This window comes from Engraulis encrasicolus, chromosome 14 (genome assembly GCF_034702125.1).
Source record: "Engraulis encrasicolus isolate BLACKSEA-1 chromosome 14, IST_EnEncr_1.0, whole genome shotgun sequence".
Taxonomy (NCBI): Eukaryota; Metazoa; Chordata; class Actinopteri; order Clupeiformes; family Engraulidae; genus Engraulis; species Engraulis encrasicolus.
In genome coordinates this window covers 45,734,281-45,754,953 of record NC_085870.1, presented here as the reverse complement: position 1 = coordinate 45,754,953, position 20,673 = coordinate 45,734,281, and the positions used below count along the sequence as shown (strand labels likewise).

The 20,673-nt window shown below is 44.0% G+C and overlaps 1 protein-coding gene across 1 annotated transcript in view; it reads left to right on the top strand.

Annotated features, from left to right (window-relative positions):
• LOC134462736 (von Willebrand factor A domain-containing protein 1-like) overlaps positions 1-18,790 on the top strand; it is a 21,755-nt gene extending 2,965 nt beyond the window's left edge. Inside the window, exons 2-7 of the mRNA XM_063215919.1 lie at positions 4,420-4,749; positions 5,025-5,258; positions 9,715-9,993; positions 13,329-13,619; positions 16,384-16,707; positions 17,392-18,790. Of these exons, the coding sequence (XP_063071989.1) occupies positions 4,420-4,749; positions 5,025-5,258; positions 9,715-9,993; positions 13,329-13,619; positions 16,384-16,706 (1,457 nt within the window). The 3' untranslated portion in view covers position 16,707; positions 17,392-18,790. The remainder of the gene's footprint in view (positions 1-4,419; positions 4,750-5,024; positions 5,259-9,714; positions 9,994-13,328; positions 13,620-16,383; positions 16,708-17,391) is intronic.
• The last annotated feature ends 1,883 nt before the right edge of the window (positions 18,791-20,673 follow it).

Below are 20,673 nucleotides of genomic sequence, written 5' to 3'. Positions count from 1 at the left end.
GCGTGTGTGTGAGTGGTGTATAAGTGTGCAGTGAACATGCCTGTGCAGGCGTGGACTAGGCTAGGCCCCATTGTTCTGTGGTCTACCTTTGGACTGCCTGCTTAGCTGTACTTACAGTGAAATAGGACTCTAGAAGGGCTGGGACAAGCCGGGCAGTGGCTGTTCTGCCCATTTGGGGGGGGGGCCTAGGCAAAATATAGACAAAAGGCCCTCTTTAATTATTTTTGTTGATATTTGCCATGGTGGGGCTGATTGTTGGGGGACCCTACGTGTTGGGTAGGCTGCGCACATCCAAAGTCACTTGTTGCAGGTGCTAGACAAAAGTGTCAGACAGTTGAAGAAGGTAGGTCTGCACACTGCGGAATAAGCTACAAAAAATAAAGCTCATGAAATCAAAACAGCAACGTTTCGATCACCCTGGATCTATGCCTGATGAGGACCCTATAGTGGACAGTTTTGGTGGGGCCCCAGGCAATTGCCTCGTCTGCCTGTTGGCAGAGGTGGAAGAAGTACTGAAGTTGTGTACTTAAGTAAAAGTAGAAGTACCCTGCGAAAAAATTACTCAAGTGAAAGTAAAAGTTGTTTCCCAAAAACGTACTTAAGTAAAAGTCCTAAGTACTAACTTTTAAATTTACTTTTCAGTACAAAAGTACAAGTAGGCCTACTCACGCAATGGCTGTCTTTCTCCATGTCTACCTACTTGATCCAATAGGAAAAAATGTCTGCAACGGTTTTCGGTTCTATTTGAACATGACTATGGAGTCCTGTTAATGTTTTTAAAAGTATATTTTCTGTCTGGGTGTCAATTTGGAAGAGGGGCTTGGTCCCGCCTCCCTGCCCGCAGCTGAGGCTACTGAAATATCCACGAAACACAACAGGAAAACCTAGGATAAATGTAACTAGTAACAAAGTCTTCTCCTAGAAATGTAAGGAGTAGAAAGTACAAGTAATTGTCAAAAAATGTAATTGAGTAAAAGTAAAAGTCTGCATTTTTATTTTTACTCAAGTAAGTACAAATTCCAGAAAAAACTACTTAAGTACAGTAACGAAGTAAAAATACTTAGTTACGTTCCACCTCTGCCTGTTGGTAAACCCGGCTCTGGGGCCGGGCCTGTAACGACCAGAAACCTCATCCCATCTCTCCCACGCTAGTATCTCTCTACTCTTGTACCATCGTTTTACTGCCTCATTAAGTGTATTCAGACTCACACAATAACTTACAGGAGCCTATGTGATTTTCTCACCGCCAGACAGAATCTCGGTGTGTGTGTGTGTGTGTGTGTGTGTGTGTGTGTGTGTGTGTGTGTGTGTGTGTGTGTGTGTGTGTGTGTGTGTGTGTGTGTGTGTGTGTGTGTGTTTGACAAGCCTAAGCTTCTCAGCTTTCTCTCTCCGCTCCTCACCTCATCGTCACACCCCTCCTCTTCACATTTTCACTCCTTTCCCGAAATTCCTGCCCTTTCTCTCGGCTTCAATAGAGTGTGATGCTGTTCAATTTAATCCACCATGATGACAGTGTTGAACCAAGAGAAAAAAAGGAACTAAACTTAGACAAAACAAATGTGTGCCCTGGCCGTTGCTGGAGCAACAAGAGACACCTGTGGAGGATAATACTGTTAGTAAACAAAATATCACAGCGTGTGTGTAATGGAGTTTATGATTGCAATTTTTAAAAAGACAATCAAGTCACTGCATGTAAATCCATGTGTAGGTGCTGCTAAGAGTTTCAAGCTGTCATGGCATGTTTTTTAGGATTTATAATTGTGTTTCTAGACATATTGCTATTTCACATCTTCGTTTTTGCACTTGCACATCAATAAATAAAAAAATATACTCTACTCTAAACTACTTACACTTGTTGCAGAATATGTATAGGTTCTGTTTTAATGAATGCAGAATGTTTATGTTTGTTTTTCATGTGCTATTCCCGAAAGCATAAAAAAGAGTCTTTTTGGAAGTATTACCACCATACTACCCGTACAACCATTGCTGCACATAGAGAGATATGTTTATTTCTTGTCTTTGCATTTGTTTTGTCGGCCGGGTAAGAGATGGGTATTTCATCCTTGGCGGTAGTAAATGCAGTGAATTCTAATGTGCTAGCCCCTAAAGTGAAAGCAGCACATTATGTCTTTCCGTCTGGGAACAGGCAAACACTGTAGGAGGGGGATTTCCACTGTTTGTCATAATGACAGCATTGACTGTGTTTACCTTCCTGTCATCCCTCCTTTAGGTTCTTTTCTCCTGTCACTCTGTGTGTGGGCTCTGGCTTTCTCTTCGTCTGTCTCTGTCTCTCTCTCTCTCTCCATCCATCCATCCATTCATCCATCACTCCTCCCTCATCCGTCTATTTATCACCCTTCTCATCCTTCTGTCTTTCTCTCACTCTCTCCATCCCTTGCTCCTTCTTCCTCTTCTATCCTCTTCCTCTATGTTTATTGCTCCTGTCTGTACTTCATTATCATTCTCTACTACATCCTCTGCTTCTGTCTCACTCTCTCACTCTCTTTTTTCCCTTCTCTCCTCATGCTCTTCTCTCGATCTCCAATTTCTCACCCCCCTCTGTTGCATCTTCCATGCACCTGTCTTTCTCTTGGTCCATCCTTCTCCCCTTCCTCATCCTCTTCCTTTTCATCCTCCTCTTCTGTCTTTCTCTCACCTTCTCCTTCCCTCTTTCTGCATCCTTGAAATCAAAGTCAGCCTCCTTGACAATTTCCTCACATGTACTAGACAAATGCAAATATCAAAATTACTTTTGTCACAGTGCCATGCAGAGACAAAGACAGGGCAAGCATTAAAATGCAAGATAGAACACATGTAGTAATAAAAGGTATTGTGGCATTGAGAGGAGGGTCAACAGCCACCTCCGAAGCTGTTTGGGACTTCCTTGAAGTGTAAGCACTTGCCAGGGTGAGGAGGTCTTGGTCCATTGGTCCATCCTTCTCCCCTTCCTCATCCTCTTCCCTTTCATCCTCCTCTTCCGTCTTTCTCTCACCTTCTCCTTCCCTCTTTCTGCATCCTTGAAATCAAAGTCAGCCTCCTTGACAATTTCCTCACATGTACTAGACAAATGCAAATATCAAAATTACTTTTGTCACAGTGCCATGCAGAGACAAAGACAGGGCAAGCATTAAAATGCAAGATAGAACACATGTAGTAATAAAAGGTATTGTGGCATTGAGAGGAGGGTCAACAGCCACCTCCGAAGCTGTTTGGGACTTCCTTGAAGTGTAAGCACTTGCCAGGGTGAGGAGGTCTGATATTGAAAGACCCCCCCACCCCCCCCCCAAAAAAAAAAAAAAAAAAACGTGACCCCAGGTACTATCACTGATGATGTGCCTAAGACTATTCATCACAACTTGGTCTTAACCATCCAAAGTGTAACAAGTAACATCAATGTATGAAGTGTCATTACATCCTTTAGTAACACTTTAGAATAACACCTTAAATAACCAAGCAAACATTTTGTAAATGATCAATTACTTATAAATAAAAGATTAACAAATGTTTGTAAATGATTAAGAAATATTATGTTAAGAAAGCAGACACAGCACAGCTGCAGCAGTCCTCCAAAGAGCAAAAGAGATGAGACCACTGGATAAAGAAGTGTCCTGTAGCTCAGGGTTTCCCAAACTGTGGTGTGTGCAGCCTTGGGGGTGCGCGGCCTGTCACAAGACGGTGTGCGAGCTGAATAGAGCAATGGTGGATATGTGTTTTTTTATCCAACATTATAATGAACGTCGGGTAGTTTTAATTGTTTGATGAATCGTATGCTGGAAGGATCCATCGGAAGTGTAATTTATATCTCCTAGACTTGTCATGTAACAAGTTCCATTGTAATGATGGCACAAAAAATGTCAGGTCGATTGGAACTGAGGATTGCCCAAAATGTGCGGCTGTGAAACATTCTCTTAGGGGGTGCGCGAACCACATTGAAATGTAAAAGGGGGTGCGCAGGGAAAACATTTGGGCACCGCTGCTGAAGTTAAAGAAACCCATCCAGTAGGAGGTGTTTCTCACTACGCTGTGCAGCCATAGGAGGGTTCTTACTCATTTACAAGCATTTGTAAATAATTTGTTTTAGAATTAGTTCATTAATAATTGTCAAATAAGTTGTTTTAAAGTGTTACCTATCTTTTAACCTATATCTTTTTTTCTCGTGCTCTCTCTTTCCCCCCCTCTCCCTCGTTCCATCCGTCCATCCTCGGGCGACTGCTGTGAGAGCAGACATTGAAATAAAGACAGGACAATATTTAGAAATGTAATTATGTTTATATTTAGAAATGTATTATGATCTCATCTATCCAAACTGTAACACGTAACATTACCACTACATGTGTAGTAACAACTCTATTACCTCTATCTCCCTCTTACTCTCTCATTCTCTCCCTCCTCCTCATCTGTCCGTCCGTCCGTCTGCAGTGGGCGACTGCTGCGAGGGTGACGTCATCATCGTGCTGGACGCCTCCAGCAGTGTGGCGGCGTACGAGTTTGCCAACATGGTGCACTTCCTGTCCGACCTGATGCGTCCCTTCCTGCTGGGCCGCGGCCGCGTGCGCGTGGGCCTGCTGCAGGTGGGCACGGAGCCGCGCGTGGAGTTTGGCCTGGACACCCACACCAGCCAGGCTGCGCTGGAGCGCGCCATCCGCCGCACGCAGCAGCTGCAGGGGGACACCAACACGGCCAGCGCCCTGCGGCTGGCTCAAACCATGCTGGGCGTCCGGCCAGGGGCAGGAGGAGGTGGTGGTGGAGGTGAGGGATCTGCTTCATGTTATTATGATGATAATTATGCTGATAATGATTTCATATTGCAATAGAATTAGATTTTGGAAGTACATCTACCACACTGATTGAATACATACTACACCATACAATATGTGATGGAGTTACTGCAATTTTGTTCCCATTTTCAGTGTGACATCCATACATTAGATCAGGCCTATTACAAAATATGATATAACATGATATCTCACTGTACTGTAGGCCTATATATTGTGTGATGTTATATAATTTTTGTTGTGTATAAGGGGGGCCTCCCAAGGTGCTCCTGTGGCTGACTGACGGCGTGGAGCCGGGCCCGATACACGAGCCCATGGAGGAGCTGCGGCAGGCGGGCGTCACCGTGATGGCACTCTCCACGGGGTCGGGGAACTACCAGGTGCTCCGCCGCGTGGTGTCACCGCCCGTCGAGGATCACCTGCACTTTGTGGACGTGGACGACATCTCCATCATCACAGAGGACCTCAGAGATGCCATCATTGGTAAGACACAACTAGTGAGATATAGTCTGGGAACCATGAGGGGTCAAACATCTAATCATTTTGGCACAGGGGAAGTCGATCTAAAGAAGGGGTCCCCAACTTTTCTGGGTCTTGGGGCTACCAAGGGTTACTGAGGGCTACCTGAGGCCTTGCTTGTCCAGAATTCTCTGATGTTTTGACATCGTTCTCACGTTTGACATCGTTCTCGTTGTCACACTGTGAATGAATGATAATTTGCTTATAGATCATAAAGAAATATTCTTTATAGGCTGGCATTGAACAGGAAAGGCAACTGAAGCACACGGCAGAGCAAAACAAAGACACAAGAATTAAAACAAAGGCACAGAACATGACAGGAGGATAGAACATATGAACATAGAACTAGAACATAACACAAGAACATAGCCAACAGGGTATACAAGAGGGAAATCTACAAAGGTTAGGAAAAACGAAAAAAGTCCAAAACGGAAACAAAAGTTCAAAACCCTAAATGTTGGAAAGCTGGTTCCAAAAGCTGGTGGTTGGGTGGGTCCCAAATTCGGGCAAAAGTTTCAGCCAGGGATTCCAGGCTGTCCTTCAGAATGAGCACACAAGGTAGCATGGGAATTTCCAGGCTAAGAGATAACGTTACACTTCTGCCACTTTTATCCAAAGCGCTTACAGTTATTATACACAGAGTATTGGTTACAGTTCCTGAAGAAATGTGAAGGCACTTCAGCTATATACAGTATGAAGATGTGGGGATACACATTTTTCCTATTACTAACGATAGGATTCGAATCTGCAGAGCTCTGATCCAAAGTACACACACCTAACCAATTTGGCCACAGCTGCCTTAAGCCTGGCTCAAACTACGCGACTATCGGCCCGATTCTCGGCTGAAAACCCCCCTTACGACAATCGCTGGAACGTTATCCCCCAGAACCATCGCAAGCGATTGTCGGGGAAGATTTCCTCGTCGTGTGCGACGTTCTAAGATAGAACTTTAGCAGCTCAGAGAGTCGCCGATCGCAAGTCGTAGAAATCAAACACTGTTTGATATTTGCGACTGGAAATAGAACGTCAGGCATTGTCTCGGTGGCAGCGATAAGATTGACAGTTGCGATTCTCTTCTAGTGTGTGGTGCACCCCGACGTCAAAATCGGACACATAATCGCTAGTCGTGTAGTTTGAGCCAGGCTTAAGACTATAATTAAAGGCTTCATGTAGAGCCTCTATTACAAGCTTGTTGTCACCATAATGGCAATGACCAAGTCTTACAGTAATCCGTTACTGGTAACACTATGTCATGCCATAGTATAGAGTTTTTCAGCAAATACTTTGTTGGTTTACCGGAGATGCCATGTGCAGTAAGTCTGCAAAACAATGAAACTGTGCATATCCCAAAAAAAAGAATAGATTTGCCATATGAAAGCATCAGACTATGGAGAAAATGAGAGTGTGTTCACGCTGTTTGAGCGCCACAAGGTTTGTTGTTATTGGGCTAACAGACGGGCATTATTTGCAATATTCAAATTCAAGCGAGTGGAATGAAAGACATAATACTACAAAGCTGAAATGCGGGTGTAAACAATCTAACCCAGTCACAAAGTTTAATGCGGGGGAACAAGGAGGAGAACAAATGATAGGCTTAGTGACAAATAGGAGGCAGAGAAATTGAACAGAGAGGGGATGAGAAGATTAAGAGCTTGACAAGTGGAGACGGCGAGAGAACAAGGATGGAGAGGTCAGAAATGTAATGAGAACGAGAAACTGATTGTGTAAAGACAGAGAGAGAGAAAAAAAGAGAGAAAGAGAGAGAAATATGATGAAAGGATGATGAAAGGAGGTAGACGGGTGGGATATATTAATGTGCTGACCGTATGAGGGCGGGCGAGCGAGCGAGCGAGGGATGGACGAGGCAGCTGGGCCAGGAGATGAGAATGTGTGGACAGGACACACAGATAATTTCATTTCATCAGGTGCCTGATTTGAGGCTCATAAGAAATTACGTGTGTGTGTGTGTGTGTGTGTGTGTGTGTGTGTGTGTGTGTGTGTGTGTGTGTGTGTGTGTGTGTACGAGCATGTCTGTGTGGCTTGCAACATGCTCGTGTGAATATGCAATGTAGTTCTATTATATGTGTTCAAAGTGTGATTTTTTTGTGCCTGGGGTGGATGGATGTGGATGTGTGTGCGCGGGTGTACATTGTGTGTGTGTGTGTGTGTGTGTGTGTGTGTGTGTGTGTGTGTGTGTGTGTGTGTGTGTGTGTGTGTGTGTGTGTGTGTGTGTGTGTGTGTGTGTGTGTGTGTGTGTGTGTGTGTGTGTGTGTGTGTGTGTTCTCTCAGACTGATTTCAAACTCTTGAAAAGCCTTGTCTGTGTGAAACGCAGCACCCTAAGCCCTGCTCCAACATAATGGCCACTTACAAGTCGCATGTGCCCTTTTAAGCCCAATGTAACAATTTTCATTACCGACAAGTAATGACTGCTTTCAGATTCAGCCGATGGAGAACAGTGCAGCTGTGACCGAGAGCAAGTTTGTCAGTCAGAAGGATAATAGCCCCTTGACAGAGGTTTCCACAGCCCTCCATTGCATGAGGCGTTTTCACACATTTAATACTTTTAATGAACACTGGCAATGTGTTCTTTCATTTTTGTTCCTTTAGATTTTCTATCGCGCTTTCTCCATGTTCTCTGTTCAACTTTCTCTCTCCCTTCCTCTCTCCTGCCCGCTCTCTCTGTCTCTCTGATGATGAAGAGTCACACTATTACTACCAATTCAGCGTTTTGAATGGTTTAATGCTAAAAACAGTTCACACACTCCCAGTTTCCTCTCTCTGCTAACTCTCTTCTGCATCATCAAAAACAGAATTGGGGTCTATAGTGCTCGCTCAGTTGAAAAGCAATTTTCAGTTCTGATTGAGCAGTGAATACGAATGAGAGCTGTTAGAATTGCAGACGCAGACTGTGATGTGGTGGACGACGCCTCACTCACGCTAGCATCAGTAATGCAGAAATCCCATTTGCAGTTCGGCTTAATGAGTGAATGTAAATGGCATTGCTTTAACATCACAGGTTATGGCGTCTCTCTGGGGAGAGCTGAGAGAGAAATGTTTGCCCTACTCTGCAAGTGTTGAATTAACACCCTTTAGTGATATCCCAACTGTCTAAGGGTTGAATTAACACTGGAATATGTACCGAGCGGCCTAATATGTTTGGTGGCATTCAGCTTCTCATACAACCGTAGCCGTGCCATGTTTTGAAGCAATTGAAATGCATGAAACAAGCTGTGCTGCTGATATGCTAGCAATGTAATGAAATGTAATGAATGTTCGACGGTTGTAGTCACAGTGACATTACATTGCAATTAGCAGACATTTTTTTCCCCAGCGCAGGAGTGGGAGTGGGCACTGGAGACCATCCATGATTGCCCATATTATGCTCACTGGAATACAAATCTGCCTCCCTTCTAACTGACGCCCAACTGCCATGACTGCCATCTCTATGATATCCCCTTTTAGCCTCTTTGTGCAGATGGGCCCGCCGGCGTGTTGGGCCCATTTACGCTTTGCCAAAAACGCTCAACTACATTATAACGACATTACCATGACATTACAGAAAGCCGTAAGTGAATATTAAGACTTGGAAATCACACTTTTGGTCACAATAAAGTTATAACAGAGGCTCTGCGCAAACTCATATGTGATATTTGAGTATTGCAAACTTCAACTATATTGCAGACATACCAGAGGAATGTGAAGAAATAATCAAATAAAAGTTCTGTGTGTCACTCACAGTGTGTATCATTGCAGAGATCTCCTCCAGATTTAGTGTACAACTGACATATGTCAGCCTGCCCAGTCTTGCCATACCAATTTATATTTGAGGTGGCCATATATAAATATCAGCCAAGCTGTTTGGCATGTATCTGTTGTTCTTAACATTATATGAATGTGACACCACCCAATTATTCAAGGCAATCTTGGCAGCCATTACTTGGTAAACCTGAGCAGTGTAAATGAATGGAGAAGGGGCTCACCTTCGACACACTATACGAAGACAATAGTTGAAAAGTGCTGCTAAATATCTAACTAATATGAACTGATTTTAAAATGTATTTTATCGACTCATATGATTTAAGTAGATATTTTGCATTTCAAATGTGGTCCTTGATTACGTAATGTGTCACTTCTTATTCACACAGTTTTAGGCCATTTTTGACAGAGGTGGGCATGTTTTCCGTTGATTTGCATTGACTGACGAGCACAAGCCTACCTACAGAAGATGAAGGTTGTGCTTGCCATTTTCAGTGCTGTCGATAATTGCCATCTCTACTTTAATGTTCTACCTCTATGGACACATTTCCTCACAAATCATTCGTCTATGCTGCCCCTCACTGGTGTGGAGTAGGAAAGGACAATCATTGTGTATAATCCCACATGGCACCTGTAAACTTTAAAGTAATGACTGTGTTTCAGAGGTCATCCGTGCCGACCGGCTCCAGGTGCGTGACGTCACCAAGACCACGGCCGTGCTGCAGTGGAGGCCGGTGCTGACCGCCAGTACGGGCACCTACGAGCTGCACTACAGGTCCACGGCGGGAGGACAGAGGCCGGTCAGACGGACCTTGCGTGGAGACTCCAGCCAGCTGCAGCTCACCAATCTGAGGCCCGGCACCGAGTACACGGCCTCTCTCACACCGGAGACCAACCAGCAGCCACTCAAGACCCTCAGCGTCAGCTTTACCACACTGTCGGGTGAGAGAGAGGGGGTGGGATGAAGCATCAAGGATGAAGGATGAAGGACGAGTTACTTTATGCTAGAGATAGAGGAGTCAACAGAGAGAGAGAGGGGAGAGAGAGAGAGAGAGAGAGAGAGAGAGAGAGAGAGAGAGAGAGAGAGAGAGAGAGAGAGAGAGAGAGAGAGAGAGAGAGAGAGAGAGAGAGAGAGAGAGAGAAGAATGAGAGTTATAAGCTTCAGACATTATGGAGTAAAACAATAGAGAGAGAGAGTGAAAGAAGGAGAAAGATGAAAAACACGTGAAGGAAAGAGAGCAAAATAGGTCTATGAGAAAAGTCTAGTAAGAAGTGATAGTATCTAGGTTTTACTACTAATTAATATTTAAGACCAGATCCAGTGCAATAGTTGGAATTCAGAAATGCAAGGTTTATTGGCTTGAGAGAGGGGGAGAGGAGGCCATTAGACCCCAAAGGCCTGTCCACAGGCCTCCCCACCCCCTCTCTCCAATGAGGTGTTAACAGGTACTGGTACAGACAAAGAAGAGGGCAAAAAGGGCAGAACAATGCCAGTGGCTGAACTTAAAAAGACCTCCACAGGAAATGAGGTCACATTGGATGATGTCACATACAATGATAGTTTTAGCCAATAGCAATCAGCACCAGTGATTCATAACTATCCCCTAGAGGCTTATTGGGAAACGAACCTTTATTGCCTCTTACAAACTAAGAGAGTTGCTCCTTCATGGATAAAACAATGTATGGAGATCCAAATGTAATGTATCAGATTGGGGGCAATATTCAGATTCTTTCAGTAGTGAACCTAAAGGAGGAGGCGGAAACAGTGAGAGGGGCGGGGGAGAGAGGGAAGTGGAGTGTGAGACAGATAAGGCGAATGTAATGGAGGGGGGGGCGGAGTGAGAGGAGAGGAAAGAAGAAGAAGGATAAGAAGGGAGGGAATGACAAATCAGCTCCCTCACCCATCTCCACTCGCTCCCTGATCCCCCTGCAGCTACAGCACTACACCACATTAGCAGCAAGACACCACCAGCTAAAGTATGAGAAAGGGGGAATGATGCCCCAGAAGAGAGATAAAGAGAGAGAGAGAGAGAGAGAGAGAGAGAGAGAGAGAGAGAGAGAGAGAGAGAGAGAGAGAGAGAGAGAGAGAGAGAGAGAGAGGAGAGGGGGAGGGGGGATAGCTGGAGTGTGAGAAAGATAGATAAGGAAAGAAAAGGTTGGGAGAAGGAGGAGTTGGACTAAGACATTGGGGCAACCTGGTGAGGAGGGAATGAAGGAAGCAAAAGGGGAATTGAGAGAGGGAGAGAGAGAGAGAGAGAGAGAGAGAGAGAGAGAGAGAGAGAGAGAGAGAGAGAGAGAGAGAGAGAGGAGAGAGAGAGAGGAGAGAGAGAGAGAGAGAGAGAGAGAGAGAGAGAGAGAGAGGTGTGATGGGCCATATAGATGGATGGATGATATAATAATAATAATAATAATTGTATTTGTATAGCACTGTATCATACAAGGCATGCAACTCAAAGTGCTTAACAAATGAAAAAAAACATCATTGTTAGAGATGGATTTAAAAGGAGCGGTATAGAGGAGAGGCAGAAATAGCAGGAAGGCAGAGAAAGAAGAGATAGATAGAGATTGTAGAGTCATAAGGTCAACGTAGGTTAGGACCAGGATTCTTAGATGCGTAAGGTCCATAGTGGCTGGGCCTAGCATAAGTCATAGATAGTCACACAGAGATTGGGCGCTCAGATGCGGCCCCTGGTGGCATCAGGGGTGAGGAAAAACTTTCTTTCGCTTGAATCATAGTTTGTAGGGGGAAAAGAAGCTCAGTGAGGTCTGAGAAAAAAAAACCTATAGTCAGGAAGAAACCTCAGGCAGAGACCAGCGGCCACCTAGGGGAGCCCCCTGCCAGGGCTGGTTGTGAGCAGTAAGGACGCTGCGGCAGCTGGGACACTGTGACGCCTTGGCAGCTAGGAGTTGGCAAGGATGAAGAGGTGGGTCTTCAGCTGCTTCTTGAAGGAGTCGACGGAGCTGGCTGATCGGATCTCGATGGGGAGGGCGTTCCATCTCTTGGGCGCATAGCAAACGAACGCGGCGTCGCCGATCTTCTGTTGCAGCTTGGCATCAGTGGACCTGAGAGCTCGCGCAGGGGCATAAAAAGAGAGCATATCAGAGATATAACTAGGGGCAAGTCCATTTAATGCTTTAAATACTGTCAGCAGAATCTTAAAGTCGATTCTGTATGAGACAGGTAACCAGTGCAGGTCTGCCAAGACAGGACTGATGTGCTCTCTCATTCTGGTTCTTGTTAGGATTCTTGCCGCAGAATTTTGAATGAGTTGCAATTTGTCAATTCATTTTTTGGCAGACCAGAGAAGAGAGCAGTAGTCTAGCCTACTGGTGAATGAAATGGATATGAAACTGTCAGACGGCGAAACAGTATGTGTTGAAGAATTATGGATGCTTAAAATTAATTGATTTTATTATTGGAGAATGAAATGATGCAGCAATTTAATGGGATTATGTCTGCACTATGGTGCAGCAGATGGGAATTCAGAGTCAGGAAGTAATTCACATCACTTGTTAAATGTCAGCTCATCGGATCCTCTCTCTGCTACTGACTTGAAAACATGTCCTCAAAGTCTCAATGTCAGAAGAAATGTTCACAGAGCACTTTTGATTTGACATAGTTTTGATATGATACCGTATCATAGGCAGGGCTGGGGTGCATTTCTGGAAAGCGTTGTTGCTTACTATGGTAGCTACTTTGTTGGTTGCAATGCAATTTCCCATTGGCAACTACCAAAGTTGCTAACTGCTAACAACTACGCTTTCCAGAAATGCACCCCTGGTCTTGCTGCATTATCTGGGAGAGCAGTCTACAAGGTGTGCAGTCTCTACAATATAATATGACTTATAAATCACACACTCCTCGCCTCAGAAAGTAATAACCCTGTCACCTTTGTTCTTCTAACACAGGTGACTTCACTGGGTAGCTGATTTAGCTGTTTGGCATATTTATTATACCCTCAGCAGATTCAAATCTGGTTTAATGAAATTTCTGCAAGAGGTTTTACTCTGACTGACGTCTCTGATACCACATTACATAAGAATATTCCCAAGGTCGCAAGAACAGAACAGGGTCACCTGACCTAAGTTGTGCAAACTCTCAAAAAACACAGACAAGACACAGACCGGCCGACATAGCGCAGTATGCTGTACTAGACTAGACTCTGTGCACATGACTAAAAAGTGCCACAGTGCTTAGATACGTTCAGAAACAGAAGGAAATGCGTTAACCAAAAGATCCTTCTTAATGCTGATCCAACTCTCCATGTGCTTTTCAGATGTTCCGATTGTCCAGTTCAGAAATCCGACCACGGTCTCCATTTCCGACTCGGGCTCTGACCGTGTGCGCGTGAGCTGGGGCCCGGTGGAGCCCAGTCGGGTCCGGCGCTACCAGGTGGAGTATGCGGTCCTGCCCGGGGGACAGGTCCAAACGGTGGTGCTGAGGAACCACGAGAACACCACCCTGCTGACCCAGCTGCAACCCAACTCACAGTACCTGGTGACGGTCAGCGCACAGCTCTTGGACGGCCAGGAGACCGCCATGTCGGTCAAAGCATGCACTCAGGAGGGTAAGGCAGCAGAGATTCTATCCTTAACACTCTCTAGTGCACGGTTAATGTTGCTGTGTTTGGGTACCGGAGCATGGATCAGAGAAACCCAGGTCTGTTTCTCCCACATACTATACCTTCCTATCTATAAGGGCATACCCAAAATGCCTGGAAGTTAGACAAAAAAACTGGTCAGCATTGGTCATACCTTTAGTCTTTAACCTTTTCATGTAGAGGCAGTTACAGTATAACATTGTCACCAAAATGGTAATGACCATGTCCGAAACTGTTACTGAAGAAGTAATGTCTGTGTGTTGCAGTTAATCTTTTTCAACAAATAGTTCAGATTTTCCAGAAAATAGTCATCAGAGCCTCTCTGCATGAAAGGGCTATGTGCTCTAACTACGTGTTCTAGCACTGCAGATTTGACTGTGTAGAGCTGCAATCTTCAGCTGGCCCACCTCCCTTCAGCTTACTCTCTTGAGTCTCCAAATGGAGTAGATAGATAGAAAGAAAGGCAGGTGTATTACTGTGTCACGGCCCATTATTTGAAATACCCCACTTAAAAAAAATAACATCTTCAGAAAGGTGTTCTGTTAGAGAGCCCTTTCTGTCTTCATGCATTGCGGCGCTGCAATGCATCTATTCTAGACTGACATTATTAGTCCCCTCTGTTCCCCTCAATCTTCCTTTTTTTGAAGGTGAGCCATTGAGATGTGTTTGTCTGAGACACCTTACTCACGGGGAACAGAAAAACAAAAGTAATAGAATCATCCCTTTGCTGTGATGTGTTTTTAAAATGAAAAATGACTTTTTTTTAGACGTGTGAAGGGGATGAGGTCTCCACCCAGGTTTCAAGACAAAAGATGAAATTCAACATCACTTCTGATAAAAGGCAATTTTGTTGTAGCAGGCAGGGAGATGCTGACGAAAGCAATCACGTTGCTGCGGCAGCTTTTCAAATCCCCGTTATTACATCACCCGAAACACTCTTTGCAATGCGATGAGCTGACTGCTCGGGTGGAAAATGCACCACACTCAGCCAGTTTATTTCTCTCTCCAGGGGTAATACCTGAGACCAAAACAGTGAGCTCTCAAGATTTAGTCTGTCAGTTGAAATGTCAGAGGGGAATATAATGCAGATTTAATAGCAGCTGTTGTTACCTGCTTAGCATGCCGTAGAGAGACTAGATCAACAAAGGCCAGATAAGGATGGATATCATTCACTAACTGTTAATTATGTGCTAGCCAGAGCATTGAAGTGAAGTCATTTTAGTAGTTTGTTTATTATAAGGGTGGATTAAGTGTTTCATTACACATGCAGATCCCAATTGCTGTCGAGCTCACCATGTTATTTGCTTGAGGTATGAGGTGGACTGGGATGTTAAGCTGTTTAGTGTTCACACCCCGCAATAGCTATTGTGCAATGGGCAGTACCTCTGTGAAATGGACCCGGCCCTCACCATCAGCTCCTCACAAACACATTTACGAAAAACACAATCACAAAACTGCCAAGCTCGAAATCGAAGCCAAACAACCAGTGATAGATACACAGAGACACACCAATGAATATTCTTGCTCAGTGTTCTCAATATGTGATGAATCACTGCGCTCCCTCAGCAGCTGACAGCAGTCTATAGGCACCAAATCGCACAATCACAATAAAAGGATAAATACATTCAGACCACATATCACTGCCCTTGTCTTCTCACTGTAAGACATGATGTGTCTACTGCAATCTCAATGAAACGCTGCAGCGCTGCGCTTGCGTTCCAAATGGATTTCTGTACCCAGAGGATGCCTCCGTCTCGTGCATGATGTGGCACCCCCTGAAGGATGAGCATTTCATTAGTGCCTGCAACAGTTAGGAGTGATGAATGACAAGGCACGTTGCCAGAGGAAGAAGTATCAAAAGGTCGGGAAGATTTTTTTATTTTATTTTTTTAAATAGAGAGGAACCCCACCTCTAGCCCTGAAGATGTTATACATAATTTAGACGATCCAAAATGGCCCTCTTTTGAGGAGTACCATTCAGACCTCATTTGCAAGCAAAGTGATGCGTCTTCTAAAATTCGATGACCTTGACACGGCATGATTTATTACTGGTGTTCTCCTACAGAGGGTTGAGGTAGCATTTGGAATCTTTCGTCTTTTCTTTCCTATTTATTTTTTAACTAAAGTGGGAGTTCTACTTAAACAGCACTCTTCTTTCTGGAGCCCAGATGCTTTACCTTGTTGAACTGGAGGAGCTGTGTTACACCCAGACTAAATCATGTCTATTCTTATCTCATCAGATGTCACACCCTCCACCTTCTCCTCATCTGTGTACTGTCTCCTATCCCTCCATCTCCCCTCCCCACTCGTCTATCTTTCCCTATGTCTTATTCTCTCCGTCCATCTATCATCCCCTATCCTTCTCCTGCTTCACGTCAACCTGCATCAAGCTAATCTCACTTTCTCTCCCTTGCGTCTTTTTCCCCCCCCATTCCAAGCCTCATATCACCTTCTCTCACCTTCTTCTCATATTGCGAAGCTACTCTTTACTCATGCTTCTCACTTTCTAAAATCTTTTTTACATTCCTCCTCTCTTCACCTCTTCTCTTCATCTCTCTTTTCATCTTCCTCTATGTCTGTGTAAATCTCCCCTCTTCCCACTCGTGTTTATCTTCCTTCACCTTCTTTCCATATCGTATAGTACACACACTATCTTTCATGTGATGATTTTTAACTCTCTCTCTCTCTCTCTCTCTCTCTCTCTCTCTCTCTCTCTCTCTCTCTCTCTCAGTGCTATTGCCTCTGGAGGACCTCCGTCTGAAACCTGCTGGCCAGGACTCGGTGAAGGTGGAGTGGCGTGGTCGTGCTGATAGAGTCGAGGGATACTGGGTGAGCTGGGACAAAACTACATCCTCGTCCTCTGGGTACCATTCTTCATCATCATCATCATCATCATCATCCTCCTCATCGTCATCATCATCTTCCTCCCAGTATCTGCCACCCAGCTCTGTATCCACCTTCCTCACCAACCTGGCACCCAACAGTCGGGTGTGCGTATCGCCCGTCTACAAGACAGCGCGGGGGGAGGGCCTGTGCTGCACACACAGGCATTAAGGTTTGAATGCTTTCATTGTGTAACACTCATGACACAGATCAAGCACCATGTGTTGGTATTCTTTTATCTGCTCACGTTTCGTAGAGAAATCCATTTTGTACTTGTAAATGAAAAGGGCCCACAGGAAAAAAAAGTGTTACATTTCATTTTGTAAATGAAAAGTGCCCACAGCAACAAAAAAAAAGAGTTAAATGTGAAATCTTCACATGGAAAAAATAATAATGGTAGTCTCTGGTGCTCAGTGTGAGGCCTTCAACGATCTAATTTAAATGTCGTTCTTACTGGTAATCCAAACACAGCTTTGCTCATTCGTTATGCATGCATGCCTGCATTTACACTTATCAACCTTGAACATCTATCTGCAGTGTGCAGCTGTGTACTGTGGTAGCTGTGTACACACCAAAGTATTTAAAAACATGTCTCAGCTTGACATTTGTAAGGGTAGTTGTGGTCTACTGGTTAGGGAATTAGCATAATACTTGGAATGTTACCTTTTCAGATCCACTACCCTAAGTGGCACCTGAAACCACATTGTCCCAAGAACTGTAACAAATGCCCTAAAACAAACGTATGTAAATAACTTGAAGTTGCTTGGATAAAAAGACAGAAGCCGAGTGTACTAAAATGTATTGTGATATACAACGGTCAGCTTTACAGTAACATTCCCAATTGTATTTTGTCCAGCTCTCTCCTTTCTCTCCAATCTTGTGGATGTCTCCTGGCTGAATCTGACCTTGTCACCTGGCTGCCGGAGCTTGGTTGTGGATGTCCTGTTCTTCGCACTCACTTTGAATTCAAGAGCAGCAAAATCCAAGGCCCTCCCTCTGCTGGGAAATAAGACGGCGTCTTCTCACTCTGCAACCCCCACCCTTCAGTCTTGCTGTTGCTTCTCTGCGCTCCAGGATTCTGCCCTTGTAGATTAGGAATTCAATATTGTTGTTTTTTTATGCTAGGAGCTTGAATGTATCTGCAGCTAAGGTCATGAATAACAGTAAGTATAGGTCAACTGACAACCACAACATTTCGGATCAGTCTGAAAGGATAGAGGTGCATGATGGTGTGGGTAGAGGTACCAATGATGGTCCGGGAACATCAAATGGTAATTTGTTTATTTTATTTTTTTGCACCATGCTGTGCTACTGGTCAACCCACGAAGGACTTGTTGAATTCTTGTTACGGATATTGTCAGATATGTGTTCTGTGGCCCTGTTCCAAGGTCAACATTATAATAAAAAATACATGTGCCAGGCCCATAGTTGATGAAAGTCATAATTCTATTAGGGCGAGTCTGTGGCTCACTGTGCTAAGGCACCCTTGGCTGATTATCATCGACTTTCAAATTTCGTACCGAGATGTTGGTCTGATCAAAAAGATAACAAATAACGTTTCCCAAACGTCCTGGTTGACCTGCCTCCTTTTGGCTTGCTACTGGTCGAGGCCAGAAAAGGCTGTGCCAAAGTTTAAACCAAACATTTTCTTAGTCCCAATAGAACGTCTCTGCTTAAACCATGTCACTGCCTTGAACACGCCTCTTCCCAGGGACGTTGGAGCTGCTCAAAGGTGATTGCTTCCCGACAAAGTGGGTGGTGTTTCCGATTTCTCCAGAGCGAAACAATATTTGTATTGCTCCTGGCATGAATAGAAGCAACGCAGAAGGTGTCGCGCCACTAGGACGGCATGGCCTGGCCAAAGGAACCCATACCATGTGCATGGGGACCCAGGTTCGAGTCCGGTCTGAGTCCTATGCCAATCCTGCCATGCCTCTTTCTCTCTCTCCCTCTCTCACCCACTTATTTCCTGTCTCCATCTTTGACTGACATGTCTCAATAAAGGCTAAAATGCCCAAAGACAACTATTTAAAATAATAAATGATCCTATAAGAAGATCAATTTACAGTAGCCATTTCCTTAATCAAAACCTTTATTAGGATATTTCATCCTTTGTTTTGTTTGTCTACCAAGGTTTGTCCACAGAACAGAGGCCAGACACTATTACCCGGAATGCACTTACACATACAGAAGGCACTCATAATGTCACTGTCAACAATGCCTACAGTATATTCTAAATATGCTTAGGAGGCACACACACACACACACACACACACACACACACACACACACACACACACACACACACACACACACACACACACACACACACACACACACACACATAAAATTAAAATGGGTATTTCTCACACTCTAATGGCAATCACCGAATGCTCAGAAGTAATCAAAGCACTTAATGCCATTGAGAGGACACAAAATGACACAAGCTTTAGGCTACTAACATTTCTTATAAAGGGGGCACCTCTGAGGTGTAGTTCCCACATTTCCAGGGGCACCATACTGTCTTAATACGGCCCTGTCTCAACCTGTATGCCTACCACCTGTTTCATCCATCAGAATGATTTCACTGTCACTGTCATCTCATTCAGGTACTAGCAGCAGATGGAGTTATGTATTAGGATGTGTATAGATGGACCAGGGGTGGAGAACCTATGTCTCGAGGGCCGTTTATGTTTTATTCGGCCCCCAATAGAATTTATGAAATATGACATTTTTCATAATGGAATCTTAGAAATTACATTTACAATACAATTAAGTTATATTCAGGGGACAGTTTTAAAGGTGGCTGCCTTCAATATAGGCCTAAAGTGCAGGGGAAATCCTGGTTTGTGTTCATAGTATGGCCCTTGGAGGAATTTGAAGTGGCCCCTTGAATGAAAAAGGTTCCCCAGCCCTGCGATAGACTATATTCACAGTGACACACAGTGGCCATTTCAACACATTACACCTTTTCTTAATCTGATTTTCTGTATCTAAGTCACCAACTACCCCAAAATACAGGAGCCTAACTGCAAGAGCGAATGTTGATCTAATTAATGTTTTAAAAATGAAGTGGTGTAACCTGTATCTTATCTGCAATGAGGTGTAAAAAATGAGTCTGATTGATGTTATTTGTACAGAAAAAGAGAAAAGCTTTTGGTGCTATCACACTTATGTGACTATTAAAACATGCAGTTGTTCTGTTGTTTCAGGAAAGAGGACAAAACTTGTGTTTAATGCGCAACTAAGAGGGAACGTCATGACCAATGCACTTTTATGTAAAATTAATACATTTTAATGAATATATGTTATATCTAAAAAAGCATTCTGTTTTGTAATACATCGTATGCCAAGAACTGCAAATTAAAGGATTAATCTAATCTTCAGTATAATCTTCTAGTCTTTTATTCCAAAATATGGTGATGCAGAATTTATTTGTACGAGGGATGGCCAGTAGCACTATAATGTAAAAATGATATTAGTGTTGATAGTTGGTATTGATACGTACATACTATAGGTCTTTTGATACACTATTGAGTATTAGGCTACTTTATTTGGAAATGCATTTTTGTGCATTTTGCTCATGCTTAGAAAGGCTATAAGGGAATTGGACAGATCACGACACTCTAACAATGCAGCTACCTGGTCCAGACTTCAGTGTCTCACCTCCCTCTCACCCTACTACACTGAGTCAGCAGACTGTCAAACTGTCCACTCCTCACACACTTCACTTCACCTTTCCAAAACTGCAGGCTACACACACTCACACACAGTGGCAGAACAATTGCACACAGGCCCTCTTCGCTGAAGGTATCGTCTAGGTGGCAGACAGCCAACTGGGCTCTCATTAATGTTTTTCACCATTGTTTGACTTTACCCCAAACATGTTCCGATTATTAAAAACTATTTAAAAAAACATGTATATTTTTATTGAGCTTTTTATATTTTGTGTGTGTGTGCGTGTGTGTGTGTGTGTGTGTGTGTGTGTGTGTGTGTGTGTGTGTGTGTGTGTGTGTGTGTGTGTGTGTGTGTGTGTGTGTGTGTTAATAGCTCCTCCTCTTGATGTGTGTGTGTGCGTGCATGTGGGTGTGAGTGCGTGCATGTGTGTGTGTGTTTGTTCTCAATTCCCCTCTCTCCT